This window comes from Heloderma suspectum, chromosome 3 (assembly GCF_057233095.1).
Source record: "Heloderma suspectum isolate Gila_16-S chromosome 3, 16-S_ref, whole genome shotgun sequence".
Lineage (NCBI taxonomy): Eukaryota > Metazoa > Chordata > Lepidosauria > Squamata > Helodermatidae > Heloderma > Heloderma suspectum.
The window spans coordinates 286,181,771-286,199,825 of record NC_139460.1 but is presented as its reverse complement, the minus strand read 5'-3'; the positions used below and the strand labels follow the sequence as shown (position 1 = coordinate 286,199,825).

Below are 18,055 nucleotides of genomic sequence, written 5' to 3'. Positions count from 1 at the left end.
AAAATGATGGGGCAGGGGAAGCTGACTATGGAAGATCAGCTATTCTGAGGGGGGGGGGTGCAAACTGAATATCAACTTGAAATTATTCCTTGGTTCGGAGAAGGAATTTTCCCTTCTGATGAAAGAGGAGGAAGGGGGTATCTAGTAAGCGTGCCAGGTGTAAAGGGGAAAGTCCAGGTGCAAATTCTGGGCATGGGTCCCTAACTAAGAGATGCTAATGAGCATTAATGTATTTACCAGTGACAGAAGTGCCTTGGCATGGAAATTCCCCTCTTCAAGGCTCGGGATGGCCAATCAAAGGTATACCTTGAATGGCTTAGGGTCTGGATAGGAAGAAGGCCTCTGCATATTCTGCAGCTCCCATGCTCATTGCATGGGCATGGAAAACCCCACCTATTGTGTATAGTACATCAAAAAAGACAACCCATGTCAACTTTATTATCCTGAATGTCCAGCTTTTACTTGATATACTTTACCTGGACAATGTAGAAGTTTCTAGAGTCAAGACATTAAGAATGAACCTAAAACAGCGACACTGAGCTCCTTGGTGAAAAGCTGTGAAAAGCTTGAGACAGCCCTTGAAGAAACATGATAGATGGGAAAAGATAGTGGACTTCGTTTTGCTTTTACGTTGACTCACCACTTCCAGTCCTTTAGAGTTTTTTTGCCATCTCACTCTTAAAACCACCTCCATAATGAAGAGAGCTAGGAACATTTTTAAAACTTGGGTTTCTCTGTAGTGTCATAAGAGCCTAAGGGTTCATGTGTTGTCTACTGTTTAGTAGTAAGTCTTGCTGACTGAAATAAGTCTTCCCTATTTTCTATAGCATACATGTTTACATGAAAGTTACAGTGGTTGCGTGTTATGTAACTTGGGAGTGCATAATTTTCATTTGAAACTGTCACTCCACACAGAGTGTCATGTAAAAGGTTATAGGTTACTTCAGTGGTTTTGGAGTATCAGCTCTTTGAATTGTAATCAGTTTTGAGATAAGTCAGATTTCCTGTTGTTTTTTTTTTTTAACTATGCACCTTTTAATTTGTTGTACAATTTCTTCTTTCTGCCAGCTACCAGAGAAGAAAAGGAGTAATAATTAATGAAACAATTGTAATTGTATATGCCCAGTTACTAACTGGACGTAGATACCAGTTAAATCAAAGTGGTGAAGTGTATTTGGAGAAGCAATGGTCCAAGCAAGTTCTGCCTTTTGCATACCAAACAATTGTCAAGGTGAGCTCCTCAGTTCTACATTTTGCTGGCAGTTTTCCATAAGTATCAATTCAGGTAATAGACTATATTCATTACATGGTTCCCCATCTGGCCCACCAGTGCTTTCTCCCAGCCCCTCTCCCCAGGCAAGGAAAAAGGTCTTATGCAGATCAGCACTTTTCCCATTATGGCACCCTGGGTGGGGAGGTTTAAACCTTCCTGCCCAGTCTGCCATGATGGGGATGGAAACCCCCCCCCCCCCAGTGAACTGATCTGCATGGATCAGCCAAGGAGGTGGTGCTGGGAAGAGGGGACAGGGAGAGAAAGAGAGTGAATGGGTGGTCATGCCCAGTTTGGGCTCTGGCCATACCTTCTGCTCTGGCATGATGCCCCTGGGAGGTTCCCCAGGTGGCATTCAGGCCCTGGAGCCCAAAAAGGTTCCCCATCCCTACAATAAAATTCAGATTCAAAATAAACTTTTAAATTTAAACATTTGAATGTAGGAAAGGCATGCATAATTATATCGAGATGCCTGTTGCCTCATTGTTGCTGTAGCCTAAGTCCTACAAGACTACTGCATCCACTGAGAGATGTGGCTAAGCAGCTTTGTTCTGGTAGCATGTTCCTCCACTATCACGATTAACCTCCTGCCATCTCTGTCTTGAGAATGCAATGGTACATGATGAGGAGATAGAATCATCTTCCCTTTTCCTTAGGAATTATTGAGCTGTCCTTGTTCAGAGCCTGCTGTAGAACTGAGACTGGAAAATAGTTGTACAGCTCAATGACTTCAGTTTAATAGACATGCTCAAAACATTTCTGGGGTTAATAACTTCCCTGAAGAGCAAGCAGATGCTAGAGTAGAATGTTCTACAGAGGATCACTGTTTTGTATTGCACACCTAGTTAATAAATGTCAGTTATCCTAACATGATAGATTGTTCTGCTTTTTCATGCAGGATATAAAAACGTTTGATTCCCGCTTCTCTAAACTCAAAACTCTGGACGACTTGTTCTCTCTTGGATGTACAGTCTTCATGCTGGGAACACCATACTACGGTTGTACAGGAGAAGTTAGTTTTAAATTATAACTAGTACTGAAAAATCTTCAAATATTTTTCCAGAAATCAAGTGGAACTCCTTCTACATGCTTTTATTACATGATTAAACTGTAACTGGGCTAGATTGGAATGATTTTGTTATCTAGTGTTTTTGGAGCTATCGTACCTCCTGCATTTCTTCACTTTGCTAAATCTTGCTTTAGATTCCATCTTTTTGTGAAGGAACTTTCTTTTCTTTGCTGTTACTTGATCATATAAAATTTTCATTGGTTGGTTTGGGTGAAATCGGCTTAAATTTGAGTGTTTGAATAACTTAAAAACATTTCTTTAAGGTACAGGATTCATCTGATGTTATCTTAGAAGGTAGAATCCGTGTTGTTTTCAACATTCCATGTGAACCTCAGCTGGATGTCTTAATACAGAATCAGCATGTAAGTGTTACTTCTCTAACAATGCATATACTTTTGCGTATTTCATCTTAGCCTGTAGATTGTATTTGAACACTGTATATATAACTTCCTGGAATTCACTACTGAATAGTTTTCTCTTACTGGTTTCTTTCATATTGGTAGTTCTTTGTGTACACACAGACTAGAATCCAAAGAACTGCTGAAGCTCATGTACGGGATTTGTGTTTGCACTTGTCCAGTGATTTTTGTTTAAAGTACTAACTGGTTTTGAAAGGCTCCTTTACTGGTAGTATGGGGAGCTGCTATTTCAGAAAAACTGACATGTAGCCCTCTTAGGCTCACAAAGCTAATTCTGTGGTTCTTTGTATCATGGCCATAGTTTTCTAACACAGGCTTTACAACACTGGAACAATAAAACTATATCATTCAGTGGTTACATGATAAAGTTTGATCCAGATCCAGAATTTTAAATCGTGTAAATTTGAGTTAGAATTGGCTTCCTAAAAACATGTTTTGAACTCGAAGCCCAATCCATGTGAAGTATGTGGGTGCTGGTAGTTTAACGTTTAGTAATGCTGTGCTTAGCAGTTTTATTACTTCCAGTTACGTGTGAGCAATAGCATCCTAATGCTGAAAACAGCTGAGGCCACATTCTGCTAGTTATTACTCAAATACACATGTAGGACTTTTACTCTAAAAACTCTGGGAAATGTCTGCTACTGAAGAAGGGAAAGTGTAGCTCAACAGGTGTGTGTGTGGTGGGGGTGGGAATGTATGAACAGTGCCATCCTTACAGGTGAAGGAGGTATATCAGCCCACACAACTTTGTGCAACGTGTTGCTTTCTTCTTCCTGGACTTGCAGTTTAGTGCAAAATTGCCAAATCAGAAGTACAGATTAACCTTAAGATATCTCATTTGATACTGCCTTTATTGTGAGGAGGATTACCGGGGGTGGGGGGGATGTTGAAGCTGATATTTGTATTTCTTGCCCTCAAAACATAATTATGCAAGACCAACAGAAGTGATTTAGAATTCTAAAGATAGCAAAGAGTCTTGCAGCACCTTAAAGATGCAAGACTACCAGAAGTGATGTAAGATTTATTATGGTATATGTTTTCAGGGACTAACATCCACTTCATCAGATGTATGAGGTGAACTTTAGCCCATGAACGCTTATGCCATAAACTGTTGTCCTCTAAGGTGCTACAGCTCACCTTATTTTTGCCACAAGGAACTAACAGGGCTACTAAGGTTCTAAAAACAATTTCTTCATTTTCTCCACCATGCAACTTCTATTGTTTCAGAAATATTCTGTGAAGTACAATCCTGGATATGTGTTGGCCAGTCGTCTTGGAGTGAGTGGCTATCTTGTGTCAAGATTTACAGGAAGCATTTTTATCGGAAGAGGATCCAGAAGAAAGTAAGCTTTGAGTTTCTTATTTATTTATTTATTTATTTGATTGATTGATTGATTGATTTATACCTTGCCTTTCTACCAAAAAACTGGCACTCAAGGCGGCTTTCCAAAAACAATTTAAAATAGATTAAAACAACAAAGTACATTAAAATACAATAAAGACATAACCATTACAGAATAAAAACAACATCTAAACCAACAGATTATATAAGCCTTTTTGCAGGAAGATATCTAATTGCATTTTTGGATTAAAGCCAAGCCTACAAAAATGCTGTTGATCTGGTTGCTACTAGCTTCTTTGGAATTGGGCCTTGATGAACAAGAAAAATGAATGCAGGGGAAGTCCTGCATGTGTGCATTGTACCATCATTTGTGCATGTGACATTGGTGAGAAAATAGCAGATTGCATATTGAAAGACAGGGATGGGGAACTTACAAAAAGGCCTGATGTTGTTAGATTGTAACTCCCATCAGCCCTAGCAACATAGCTAATGATGAAGGATTATGGGAGTTGCAGACAGACTAAATCTGGAGGGCCACACATTTCCCATCCCTGGTGTAAAGAGAAAAGTAGTGTGTGCGCTTTTACATTTCATATATACTCAAAAGGCAGATGTATATGCAAGAAGAATTTTATGTGGTGAAGAAGATGAAAAAAGAGGTTCCTCAAGAATGGGAGTTACTTCCTACTGCAAATTTATAAATAATGGTAACTATTGCTCATTTTGAGTAGATAGCATCACAGTGGTATTCCAAGCCTTGAAGTGTTTTTGGTCAACAGGTCCACTGGTACAAGCCAATGTATTGTCTAATGACTTAAGTTGTTCATGGAAGTGGGGAGAGGAAGCTGCAACTTATTATTTTAAGCTGATATTAAATAATATTAAAGTGGTGATGTAATAACTTTTTCTCAAGCCTTGAAGCAATCTCTATCAACTGTTCTTTTTTGTGAGGGATGGTGGCCACATGTTTTGAAAGAACTGCTTCTGCTCAGCTTTCTTCCTGTCTCCCATAAGAACGGGGATGCCCTTTACCATGTTTTGCTGAGCTTAAAAGCAGCATTGGGGGAGGGGTCTCCTGGATGGCTGATATTCTTTCTGTGTTGCCCCTGTTTTCCATGGTCGGGTTGAACATCTTTTATAGGGAAAGAGATAAAAAAGGAAATGTGAAGAAAAAGCCACCTGGGGCATAGAAGCAGAGCTTACTTTGCAGGTCAAGGGTCCAGGCTGAGCTGTGGTGATGACTGTGTTCCAGATACAGATGCATAGAGCATGGTTCGGTGTTGTCTAACAGCAGCAGCAACTAAAGCAGCAGCCTCTTACTAATCTTGTCTGCCTACATGGTTCAAACTCAGTTAAACCTTTTGCCATTATTCACTGACCCTGCTCTTCTTCCCATTACTTTCCACAGAAAACTAAGGAACTTTAAAAGAGATTGAATTCTTGCTTAACTACAAGATCTTCTCAGAAGGAAATTCACTAAATAAACTAAGTTCACACTTGACTAAACCCACATTATGTGGATTGTGATAATTTATTAAATTGACTTGTACTAAAGCTAGATCATACATCTATCATCTTGTATTGTAAAATATTTCTATAATTCAGTAACTGAGTAAACTCCCATGCTAGATTTAATGGTTAAACACTTAGTAATATGTTTGTAAAGAATAAGAGATCACTAAAACCTTGATATTTCTCCAAAAATACAGTTAGCATTCTGTTGGCATTCTAATTTTTATTTTCCAGTCCACATGGAGACCATAAAGCAAATGTGGGATTGAACCTAAAATTCAATAAAAAGAATGAAGAAGTCCCTGGTTATACTAAAAAGGTTGGAAATGAGTGGATGTATTCCTCTGCAGTAGAGCAACTCCTTGCTGAATATTTAGAAAGGTAAGCATTAAACTAGGCTTTACAATGCATATGCTTTGCATTATAATACTTCATATATACCTGAGGTGGGCAGCAATAATGCAAAAAGTTGGAAAAGCTTCCTGCATTCTGACCATATTAATCAGTAAGGGAGGGTCTTGTTTGACAGGTGACAAGTATGTATGGGTAGGTGTTTTTATGAAATGTATAGAGAGAAGTATGAAAAATCTAATTAAATGTATTTATATATTTATTAGGATACCAGAGCTTTTTAGTTACCTAGCCAAAAACAGCCAAGAAGATATATTCTATGAAGATGATATTTGGCCTGGTGAAGAAGAGAATGGGTAAGCTGTTCATAACTTTCGAAAGAATAGTAGATAAATCCCCTGATCTACCAAGGGTCATCTACATGATGATCACTATTTTGGATTAAGCCAAAGAGTACTTTGTGTAGGGGGAACTTCTGCATGCGATACCCTTTACTGTATTTGGGCTGCCCAGCTACTGCCAGATGGCTGGAATGTCGAGAGGCAACAGCATCAATTACCCATTCTCGGGGCCTGGAGGGGACTGATTCCAATTACATCCTCCCACATCCAATTCAACAGCATGCTGACTCAACATTGCTGTCCATGTTTTAACAAACTTACCCAACATGATAGAATGTTAGAACTTGGTTTTTGCCATCTTAATCTGAGAGTATGCTCAACACTGGAGAAAAAAAAATCTTATACCAGAACTGTTTAGAAAAATTTAAAGCCCTGGAAATCTCTGCAGTACTTGGAATTTTTGAGACTGCAAATATTACTATTTACATTTTTTATGAATCCGAAATACTCAGGCACTGTTATAATATACAACCCCCCTGTATGTTCTTAAAATATTTGCATTCTTCCAGTAGCACCTAATGGAAGTTTGGCAAGAATTAAATTTGTGTTACGGTAATAGAGGTTTTTAATCAGGGCTTGCCAATATGTTTTACAATGGTGTGTTTTTCCAGATGAAATACAATTTTGGGGGTGGGGTGGGGGGTTCTTAAGGCAAAACTATATGTATTAGTAATACCTTAAAGCATCAGGATAGAGCTCTAGGAATATACAAAAAATGTAACAAATAAGGCTTCTTCCAGACAGAGGGCTCCTAACACTAGCTATCAGAAGGCATTGTGCATCTGTTCTGCCCTTTTCTCCTTAGCTGATTATCTGCATTAAGGAAAAATATGGAAGAAGCAGTAAGAAAACATGGGGGGGGGGGTCACAAGAAGAAGATGATGTCATCTGGACCCCCCTGTAATGTCCATGAATAAGGCAGGGTAATGGCACCACAATAGCCTCACCCTAAGCACCCTAAGTCAAGGCAAATTCAGTACAGCACCTCAGACCAACTCCAAAAACTGCGTAATTGGATCTGCTGTACAATAGGATGGCTAGTATCCAAGCATAATCTCTAGAGTGTTTCCAGCACTTTACTGGAACTACTTGGACAAGACCTTCTTCCAGTACTATATCTAACCATACCTGAATAATATACACCAAGTGGCTCTATACTGAAATAAACATGTTTATGGATGTTATATTTACCCCAGCTTTACTTTAAGGAGCAATAGTAAGAAACTGATATATCTAGCAAATAAGTATTACTGTTTACTTTTCCATCATTGTTTTGTGTGTGTGTGTGCATGATTCTATTGGTGGTATACACTAGACATTTTTCTTTAAGTGACATATTCTTGTATAAGTAAGCTTTTAAATCACTAAGGGTGCAATCCTATGCATGTTTAGACAGGGAAAAGGCCTACAACTCTGGAATGCTGGGAGTTGTAAGTCTTTTCTGTGTCTAAACATGGATAGGATTGCACCCTTAGTAGCTTATTGAAGCTTGCTTGAACACTATGTAAATCTTTATAGTATGTGGTTGGATTACTTGACACATTTCTATAATTGACTTATGCTTAAGCTTTAAGTCTTGGTCATGTTTATTGATGTGGAATAATGTTTAATGTAGTGCTGAGAAAGTTCAAGAAATCGTTGCATGGCTAAAGGCTCATCCTGTCAGTACACTCTCACGTTCCTCTTGTGATTTACACATTTTGGATGCAGCTATCGTTGAAAAGATTGAAGAAGAAATAGAAAAGTGCAAGGTACTTTTAAAAAAAGTTAGTGGAACTACAGATGTGTCTTGTAATTTCAGTACATAGAATAAGTTTGTAAGTTTGGTTCAAGTTAATGCTATCGGAAAGTTGTTTTCAGTGAACTGGCACAATAGTTTGAGCTTAACTTTTGGTTGTATCCTGCTCTGTAAGTCATGGCAGCATCTCCCAAGGTGGTGCCCTCCAGAAGTTTTGGATTCCTATTAGCCCCAGCCAGCATGGCCAATGGTTAGGAAAGCTGGGACTTGTCGTCCAAAACATCTGGAGGGCACCAGGTTTGGAAAGGCTGAGTTATGGCAATAAGGAAGACATTGGCATTTTATCTGCTTACTTGCCCTATCGGTGTATATAACTGACCATCTGTATGCAATACAGATGGTATGGCATACATTGTTCTCCTATGAAATTTTGCATAATGTCCAGTCCAGAAACCTACACATACCTAGGGTAAGTTTGAAAGCTTTTGTTCTCAAACATCAGGTCTACCCTATCCCCATTACATGATGTACCTTCAAATTTGTTTTATTTATAGTAAGGTTTTTTTAAGGGCTCCAAAGCTGAGATAGAAAATGTGTGGCCCTCCAGATGTTGGACATCAACTCCCCTCATCATTGGCTATGTTGACTAAGACTGATGAGAGTTTCAGTCCACCAACGTCTGGAGGGCCACGTATTTCCCACTCCAGCTCTAAAGAATATATTAGTTTTGGAAAGATTGGGCTCTCCCAAGTTTAATGTCCATTACATTGCTGACATAACTAATCACCTGCGTAATGGGCTCTTTTGGCAAGGGCACTTTATTAATTAATTATTTATAATACTTTTATACTGCTAAATATATTAAAATCCATAAGTGGTTCACATTAAAATACAATACAGAAACAAGGTAAAAATAATAAATAGCTGAAAACATTACAATGCCATGACAATAAAACAGGGTGGTAACAGAGTGAGTGAAAGCTTGTGTGAACAAGGGTGTTTTCGAGAAGCATATAAAACTCAGCTTCTCGAATCACACATGGGAGAGGGTGCCAAAGGGTGGGTGCTACCACTAGTTGAATATCAACCTGTTGATGGTTTATCAGAATATCGCATTATTATGTAGGAGAAAAGCGGGAGGGTTTAGCTGCTTTGGGCTGTGACATGTGACTTTTTAAAAAAATTTGCAAGGCAATGATAATTAGAGAATGGTTTCATCTAATCATTTTTGTTTTTCCTTTAGCAAAGAAAAAGTAATAAGAAAGTGCGTGTGACAGTGAAACCTCACTTGTTATACAGAGTAAGTTTGGTTTATTTTTTAAATGACAAATACAGTTCTGGTATGATGTCATCTAAATAGAATACTTTATCATTCATAGAATGCCCTACTTTTGAGTGAATAATTCATTAACATGTTCAACATTCAATTCATCGCCAGCAGTTGGGTGTTATTCCATCCATAGGGGTGAAACGTTCATTGAGATTTTCACGTACTTCACATCAGCTTGTATTGTTCAGATGTCCTCAGTTCTACAGATTCTGGAGCTGTTGTGCAGGACATTTTGAAAATGGCACAGCCAATTTGCTCTATGTAGACTAGCTTTAGTATGTATTGCTCAAGTCAGTTCACACAGGCCAAATGTACTGCAGTGTTTGATAAATATATCATCTTTTCAGAAAACAGTGTTACTATTTCGGGGGTCATTTTGGTTAACTGAGTATGTGGTACACAATTTAACCATTTTATCTCTGCCTTGATTAAATGTATGTAGGGTTAATGTTTCTACAGGCATATGTCACTAATTCTATTCCACAGTGTTATAGCTACTCATATTTGGACATTTTTACTATAGTTAAGTGTTTCATTTTAATCAGCCTTTAGAACAACAACATGGAATTATACCAGATCGAGATGCAGAATATCGACTGTTTGACCGTGTCGTGAATGTGAGAGAGAGCTTTTCAGTTCCCCTTGGACTTCGTGGGACTGTAATAGGAATTAAAGGAGGTTATACTATGCCTATAATTTGTGGGCAGTCCCTGTTTTTAAAATATTGTGAAACTCATTTATTGAATATAACTGGAGTTAATGAATGCATTGTTTTAAAAATATTGAGTTTGATCCAAAGTTGTGCAAGCTGAAGGCTACTCGTACAATGGGGCTGTCTTCTCCTTGAAAGGTCCCTGGGAGGGTCAGGAAACCTTCTTGAAAGCATGGACTGCACTGCAGGGGACTGCAGTGGGACAGGAAAATTGCCCCAAATCAAGTGCAGGCATTTTGTGTAAGTGGAGTTGCTCATACAAGGTGTTTTTGCTCAATTTTGAACATTTCTTTTGCTTCACTGTAGCACCCTGTGCCATAACCCACTTTGTTCAGGAGTATCCCCCAACCCTCTGGAGAGACTTTGTGGAGGGCACAGGGGGCTCAGTGGAGAGCAGTGAGTGGAAAACCCTCATTCCACAAGCAGCCTTTCACTCATGCACCTTTGGTCAAAGCAGTTGTGATACGAAGGTTTTATCTCAAAGGTGGCTAGTGCTGTTATATGGGGCCATCAATACACATTAGCCTTCTCAGTCAGTAGGTAGTGGAATAGACACCAGGGTTAACCCTCCCCTCTGGCAGCAGGCAGGGCCAATCTGGAAAAAAACCTTCCCCTTCTGGGAGAGAGGTGCACTTCTAGTTGTGGCCCCATCTTTTACAAGAGAGTAACATTAATAATTTGTTCCTGAAATCCCCTCAGGAGTTGAGGCTTAAGCTGTTTTTCCCCTCTATTTTTTCCCTCAACTTTCATCAGCTTGTCAACCAGGGACAAAGGGAATAATCCCTCTCTTCTGCTTCAGGCTTGTTCAAGGGCTCTAGAGTGGGATTAGTGAGATCACTCCACATACTCTGCTCTCTGATACTTAATTTTTTAAAAAGTCTATTAGAGGAGAGATGAGGTCTCTACCCAGCAAAATGGGTCAGCCTCTCAGCCATGAGGTACACTATGTCCTAGCATAGGCCCCTGGTTCAGGCAACCCATCAATGACATGACTGATGCTGGCCACAACTTATTCCTGTCAGTCTAGACCAGTGCAAGACAAGCAGTAGCATTTCAGACCTCACTATGTCCCTTAGTGAGGAGTAAACAGCAAGCCTGCAAATGGCAGAAGGGACCACTGCCTCTAGCAATTCCGCTGACAGTATACCAGAAGCCATAGAAACAGAGGAAGCTGCTTTCTACTGAGTCAGGCCATTGGTCCATCTACCCCAGTATTGTCCACACTGACTAGTATTGGCCAGAGACCTGAAGATGTCAGGCGGTGAACTCCTACCCCTTACATCACTGATGGGGGCCACCCCTCATGTCATCTGTCCCGGGGGGGCGCTCTTGGGGGGCAATCTGGGCCCCGGACAGAATATGGTTCCCCACCCCTGTCATATAGGGTTCCCACATCAGGAACTTGGGTCGGCCCTTCATGCCAATCTATGGGGAGGTGGTGCATATGCTCCTGCCAGAGGTCCCACAGAACCCAAACATCTCTGAGACGGGTTCAACAAGTTGGCTCACATGGTAAAGCTTTCTCCCAGTCCTTTCATTCCCTGAGGCTATTACGTGTCTCATGGCTCTCCCCAAAGCTGGACATCATTTGACAGTCTTCCTGCTTTATCTAAACAGTCAGCTGTTTGGACCAAGAGGACCAACAGCTGAAGCAAGTCTGGCATGTCAAACTTGGAAGCCCTGAAATAGCATTCCTAACCTCTGAATGTAGCTCTGTCTGGAACAGCCCTACAAGTCAATATTGTTTGAAGACAGAAATAGTAGCAGTAATCAAGAATTCTTAATTTTTGTCTAGTATCTTCACATTTGATAAATAGTGATTGCTTATAGTGCATATTTTCTTCAGCCAGCAGAGAATCTGATGTGCTGTTTGAAGTACTCTTTGATGAAGAGTTTCATGGAGGCTTAATGATAAGGTTTGTTTGAGAGAGCTAAATGTATTTGCGTCTTTTTAGTGTGTTTCAGTAGGTTCTAGGGAAACATGAAATAATTGCACAGGAAGGTGGTATTGAAATTTTAGGTACTATTTCTAGTGAAGCAAGTTCTTTACAGTCCATATTTAATTCATTCTAACAACCACCCTTTGAAAAACTATAAATGCTCATTTTATAGAATAGAGGTCAAGAGCACACACTCTGAAGATCACCCGGTGGTCCTCATAAAGATGGGATGTGAGCCCAATTTTCTTAGGTTAGACTTTTGTGTGCTATATTGTTATTCTCCATTAGTAGCAGTGTTAAGATTTGGTACTATATCCCAACCATCTCCTACCCATATAATTTTGGGCTGGATATGTCCTGACCAGCCACCATTGGCATAACTTAAAACAATTATTTTCATTAGCTTTCCTCTCTTCCTTTAGGAGCTCACCTGCCAGGGGATACCGCATGCCAGCTAGTGCCTTAATTAACCTTTCTCATGGTAATCGGTCTGAAACAGGAAATCAGAAGCTAACAGCCATAGTCAAACCCCAGCCAGCTGTGAGTCCCTACAGCTCATATTCACCCGAATCATTTTCTGTATCTTCACAAAAAGCACATCTAGGAGGTCTCAACCATTCCCCTCGTTCCCTCTTTGTTCCAACTCGAGTAAGTCCATATTTCGTTATTCCTCAAATTATGTCCCAGAAATTAAGATATTGCTAAACATAGATATCCATGAATGCTAAGTTACTAAACTTTCTTGTTCATGGTAAAGCTTAGAAAAGGTTTAATGATTACAGTAATAATTAACTAGTTCAAACTCATCCAGATTTACATAACATGACAGCTGGAATTCTCATTTCTCTTAAGATGTGCTTTGAGGGTGGGGGAAAGGATGCGTGTGTGGCATTAGATATGTTTCTTTTTGTATGAATTTGGGATAGATTCTGTCCTATAACATTATTGAAAAAGGCAAAGTAGGTAAAGAAATGTCCCAAAGCAGTTACTGTTGGTGAAACGCACACATTTTTACACACATACATACATGCACACATATTGGCCAGTAGAAGACGTTGTTTTCAGTGATTTTCATTTGATGCAGTGTAGACTATGTCTATATTTATTTGGAATATTCTATATTTCAAAGGAATATTTTAAAGAGGAAGAAAAATTGAAAAGCTACTTTATTTTCTTAATCTTTAATCTAGCAATTGAATGGAAGACAGCATAACAGTATCAAGGCTGAAAACCAGGGAAATTCCAGCTTCATCCAGAAAGGAGCTTATTTAAGTGGCAATCAGAAATTTAAAGTAAGTGGTGTTACTTAGCTTCTTATATAAGCTCATACATCTATATTACATTTGGTAGAAAGTGGCTTTTGCAAGCACGGGCAAATACTAAAGCGGAAAAGAAAACATGATGTGTCTATTATAATTTATTTGTTTAGCGTATCTTACCCCACCTTTCAATGCCTTTGACAAAACAGAAAATTACATAACACAATAAAAATGCCATATTAAAACATCTATAAGAAAATCACAATAAACAAGAAAGAATAAAACGTGATACAGCAAATAATAGCAGTTAAAAGCAATATAGGGTGAAATCCAATCTCATACAAGCAGTCTTTTGCTCTGCACAATGGGACTTTCACCTCCTCTCCTTCCCCCTGCTGCCTCCCAAATTTGCACTGAATCATCCCCCATCTTGTTCAGTAGATTTTGAGGGCATACTGCAGGGGTGGTGGTGGAATTTCCCCCCTCACAGTTCCACAGAAGCTGTTACATCAGTGGGAGGGTTAATTGGATACCACCCATATTAGATTATATGTTTTCCAAAGAGAAGTTGTAGTAGGCAGAAGAAAAACATGAAATATAAAAAAGAATAAGAAGAGATGCAGTTATATGTCAATGGGACTGAATTTTCTGATAGCTCTCCATCTTAAAAGCAAAACTCCTGTTTACCTTGATTCAGAGTATACACTCACAACTACTTAATATAGATTGGTTATTCTGTAGCTTCAATTGTTCTTGTAATAATCAAGCTGCCTTAATACTAGTAAAGTGATATATTTTTCCACCTTTCAGTGCTTTGCAAAAGTAAGTAATCTCAGTTAATTAAATTGAACTAAACGTATACCTCACCTTTTGGTTGGTTAAACCACAAGGCTACTTAGAATAAAATCAGGCCTAAAACAATATAACCCTTTAAATATGAAACCTGCATGCTTCTTATATTGCTTGGCAGTGCTGTGACAACTAGCACAGTCAGCTGGCAATCTAGAACATAATGGGGCTGGATTCAGACTTAGTCATGCTTAGAGTAGACCCTTTGAAATCAATGGGACTATGATTAGTCATGACTGAAGTCCTATTGATTTCAATGGGTCTGCTCTAAGCATGACTAAGTCAGGATCCAACCCACTTGCTACATGTCCTTACAAAAGGAAGAGGGCCAGTAGTGTAATCCTATCCATGTCTACTCAGAAGTAAGTCCTGTTGAGCTCAGTGGAGCTTACTTCCACATAAGTGGGTATAGGATTACAACCTGAGTCATCCCACACCGAGTCAAGTTTAAAAGGCTGTGGCTACTTAAAGTCGAAACCAAGTGTCCTATGGACAAGAGACCCCTTGCCACTTCCAGAAGCTGGGTCTGGCCTAGGATGAAAATGGTAGTAGTAGCTAGTTCTGAACCAACCTGCCTTACTGATGATGTGAGAAGGAAGCCATATGGAGTTTTAGGGAGGGAAGTGTATATAGGAACTGGGTGGGGGAAATGGCTAAAGTGAATGGGCACCAAATGGGAGCTTGGGAGGGTTATGTATGAAAGGGAGTGAGAAGATGGGGGACCTGGTGGGATTAAAGACCAGGGAGTGGGTCCTATGTGTTTGAAATGGTGAGAAAGCATTGGGAATGGCCCAATGAAGTACAATTTAGATGTGCTGCGTGTGCCAGAGAATGTGGTAATAGCAATTGTGGGGCAAAATTTCATGAAAAGATGAGCTTATCTGCTTACCTCTTGAAAGGGGTGACATGGTGAAGCAGTGGATGACTACTCCCAGCAGACTTTATGGGTCTGGGTTAAGTGACTACAATTAGTAATAAATCATCTTTGATGTCAGTGACATTTGGCCCCCCACCCCCGCCATTTTACTTGTCCAGTTATTAAGCTATTGAAGCTAGGTCATGACTAGTACTGAGATAATAGTAATGTTCTGAAAAGAAGTTCGGTGACTCCAGAAATATACCCAGCTTTAGCTGGTCTTTTAATTGCGGAATTAATACATTTCATCACAGCAAATCTTGCATAATGGGGTTGGTTTTATTTTTCCTTCCCATCAGGCTCACAATAAACAAGATGATGAATTTTGCAACATTTGGCAATCATTGCAAAGCTCTGGGAAGCCTCAGCCTACCCAACAAAATAGGCATGAGAAGGTTAGTTTATATGTTGAAGTAGATGTAATGTTTGAGATAATTCCTATCCAGGATTTTGCTACTGAAAAATCTCGTCGTTATTGCTGTGCCCTAAGAATACTGTATTGTTGGGAAACTGTAGATAATGATTAGGCTGTTGATACTGTTTATTTCATTTATAAAGATAAAAAATAGAATAAAAAGTATCCCCCCCCAAAATCTCATTTTTTAGGGTGGAATTTTACCTCAATACATAAAGCTAAGTACCAGTGGCCAGTTTTGCAAACCGGGCTTTAATGAGAGTAGCTTCAAAGGCCAACAACGAAAACAGGAATCATTTAGGAAATGTAAGTACCCTTATCTGAATGTTTGATTGTCCTTTATTAATTTATGGATTAAGTTTTGGAAAGCATTTGATTTCTGGAGGTGTCTTCCAATTCTTTTCCAAGTGACACTTAAGGTGGAGAAGAGGGGTTGCTATTTATTCATTTCATTTCTATACCGCCCAATAGCTGAAGCTGTCTGGATGGGCAGTTCACAAAAATTAAAACCAAAAAGCACACAGTAAAACAACATAAAATATAAAAACATTAAAACCACAATATAACAACACAACCAGAATAAAACCAGAGTAAAACCTAGCAGCAATGCAGAGATTTAAAATACAGATTTAAAACAGCAAAGCTAAAGTCTAGGAAGGTAAAATGCCTGGGAAAATAAAAAGGTCTTCATCTGGTGCCGGAAGGCATACAATGTAGGTTCCAGGTAAACCTCACTAGGGCGCTCATTCCACAGCCGGGGTGCCACAGCAGAAAAGGCCCCCCTCCTAGTAGCCATCCGCCTCACTTCCTTTGCAGGGGCTCATGGAGAAAGGCCGCTGAGGATGATCTTAAGGTCCAGGCAGACACATATGGGAGGACGCGATCCTTCAGATAACCGGGACCCAAGCTGTTTAGGGCTTTGAATGTTAATACCAGCACTTTGGATCGGGCCCAGAAATGGACTGGCAGCCAGTGCAGATGGAAAAGTACTGGCATAATATGAGCTCGTTGGCCAGTCCCTGTTAACAGTCTTGCTGCCCTATTTTGGACCAGCTGACATTTCCAGACCATTTTCAAAGGCGGCCCCACGAGAGCCAGTGTAGTGTAGTGGTGAGAGTGACGGACTGGGAGCCGGGAGATCCGGGTTCTAGTCCCCACTTGGCCATGGAAGCTCACTGGGTGACTTTGGGCCAGTCACAGACTCTCAGCCCAACCTACCTCACAGGGTTGTTGTTGTGAGGATACAATGGTGAGGAGGAGGATAATGTAAGCCGCCTTGAGTTCCTTGCGAGAGGGAGAAAGGCGGGGTATAAATGCAATAAATAAATAAAATAAATAAATAACACATTGCAGTAATCCAAATGAGAAGTTATCAGAGCATGGATAACTGTAGCTAGGCTATCTCTGTCCAGATAAGGGCATAGTTAGTATACCAGCCTAAGCTGATAAAAAGTGCTCCATGCCACTGAGTTCAGCTGTGCCTCAAGTAACAGTTCTGGGTCCAAGAGCACCCCCAAACTATGAACGTGATCCGTTAGGGGGAATGCAAACCCCCTCCAGAACGGGTAGAATGTCACCTAGCTGGGCAGACGAACCACCCACTAACAGTAACTCCGTCTTGTCTGGACTGAGTTTCAGTTTATTGGCCCCCATTCATTCCATTACTGTGCCCAGACACTGATTCAGAACAGCCACTGCCTCACCTGGTTTTGATGAGAAAGAGAGGTAGAGCTGGGGGTCATCCGCATATTGATGGCACCTCAGCTCAGACCTCCGGATAACTTCCCCCAGTGGTTTCATGTAGATGTTAAACAGCATGGGGGATAGAATAGAGCCCTGTGGAACCCCATGGCATAGTTGCCATGGCACAGAGCAATAATCCCCCAGCACCACCTTCTGGAATCGGCCATCCACATAGGAACCAGTGCAGTGCCTCCAACTCCCAACCCAGATAACCTATCCAGGATACCATGGTCAGTGGTATCGAAAGCCATTGAGAGGTCCAGAAGAATCAACAGGGTCACCCTCTCCCAGCAGAGGTCATCCCACAGGGTGACCAAGGCAGTTTCCATTCCGAAACCAGGCCTGAAGCCCGATTGAAATGGATCTAGATAATCTGTTTCATTCAACAGTGCCTGGAGCTGTCCTACAACCACCTGCTCAAGCACCTTGCCCAGGAAGGGGATGTTGGCCACTGGCCTATAATTATTAACGTCCTCCGGGTCCAGGTTAGGCTTTTTCAGGAGTGGCCTGATTACCGCCTCTTTTAAAGAGGCTAGCACCACTTCCTCTCTCAAGGAGGAATTTACAACCTCCTGGACCCAGCCAGACATCCCCTCCTTGTTTGATTTAATAAGCCATGAAGGGCATGGGTCTATTATGACCTACCCCTTGAAACCCCCTCCCAAGAAATGCCTCCAAAGAAAAAAAATATTAATTTTATTTCATGTTATTGTCATGCTGTGAAATTACTATTTTAGCTCAATCTTGATTTATCTTTTTATTGACAAAAGGGATGGAATGTGGTACAAA

The 18,055-nt window shown here is 40.3% G+C and overlaps 1 protein-coding gene across 2 annotated transcripts in view; it reads left to right on the top strand.

The window, feature by feature from the left end:
• Positions 1-18,055, top strand: part of XRN1 (5'-3' exoribonuclease 1) — a 60,603-nt gene that overhangs the window by 33,238 nt on the left and 9,310 nt on the right. For both annotated transcript variants that reach the window (XM_084847187.1, XM_084847186.1), the window contains exons 21-34: positions 1,069-1,231; positions 2,169-2,282; positions 2,603-2,701; positions 3,986-4,101; positions 5,847-5,993; positions 6,230-6,319; positions 7,980-8,115; positions 9,346-9,402; positions 9,978-10,110; positions 11,991-12,060; positions 12,507-12,732; positions 13,275-13,376; positions 15,408-15,503; positions 15,715-15,829. In XM_084847187.1, the coding sequence (XP_084703313.1) occupies positions 1,069-1,231; positions 2,169-2,282; positions 2,603-2,701; positions 3,986-4,101; positions 5,847-5,993; positions 6,230-6,319; positions 7,980-8,115; positions 9,346-9,402; positions 9,978-10,110; positions 11,991-12,060; positions 12,507-12,732; positions 13,275-13,376; positions 15,408-15,503; positions 15,715-15,829 (1,664 nt within the window). The remainder of the gene's footprint in view (positions 1-1,068; positions 1,232-2,168; positions 2,283-2,602; positions 2,702-3,985; positions 4,102-5,846; positions 5,994-6,229; positions 6,320-7,979; positions 8,116-9,345; positions 9,403-9,977; positions 10,111-11,990; positions 12,061-12,506; positions 12,733-13,274; positions 13,377-15,407; positions 15,504-15,714; positions 15,830-18,055) is intronic.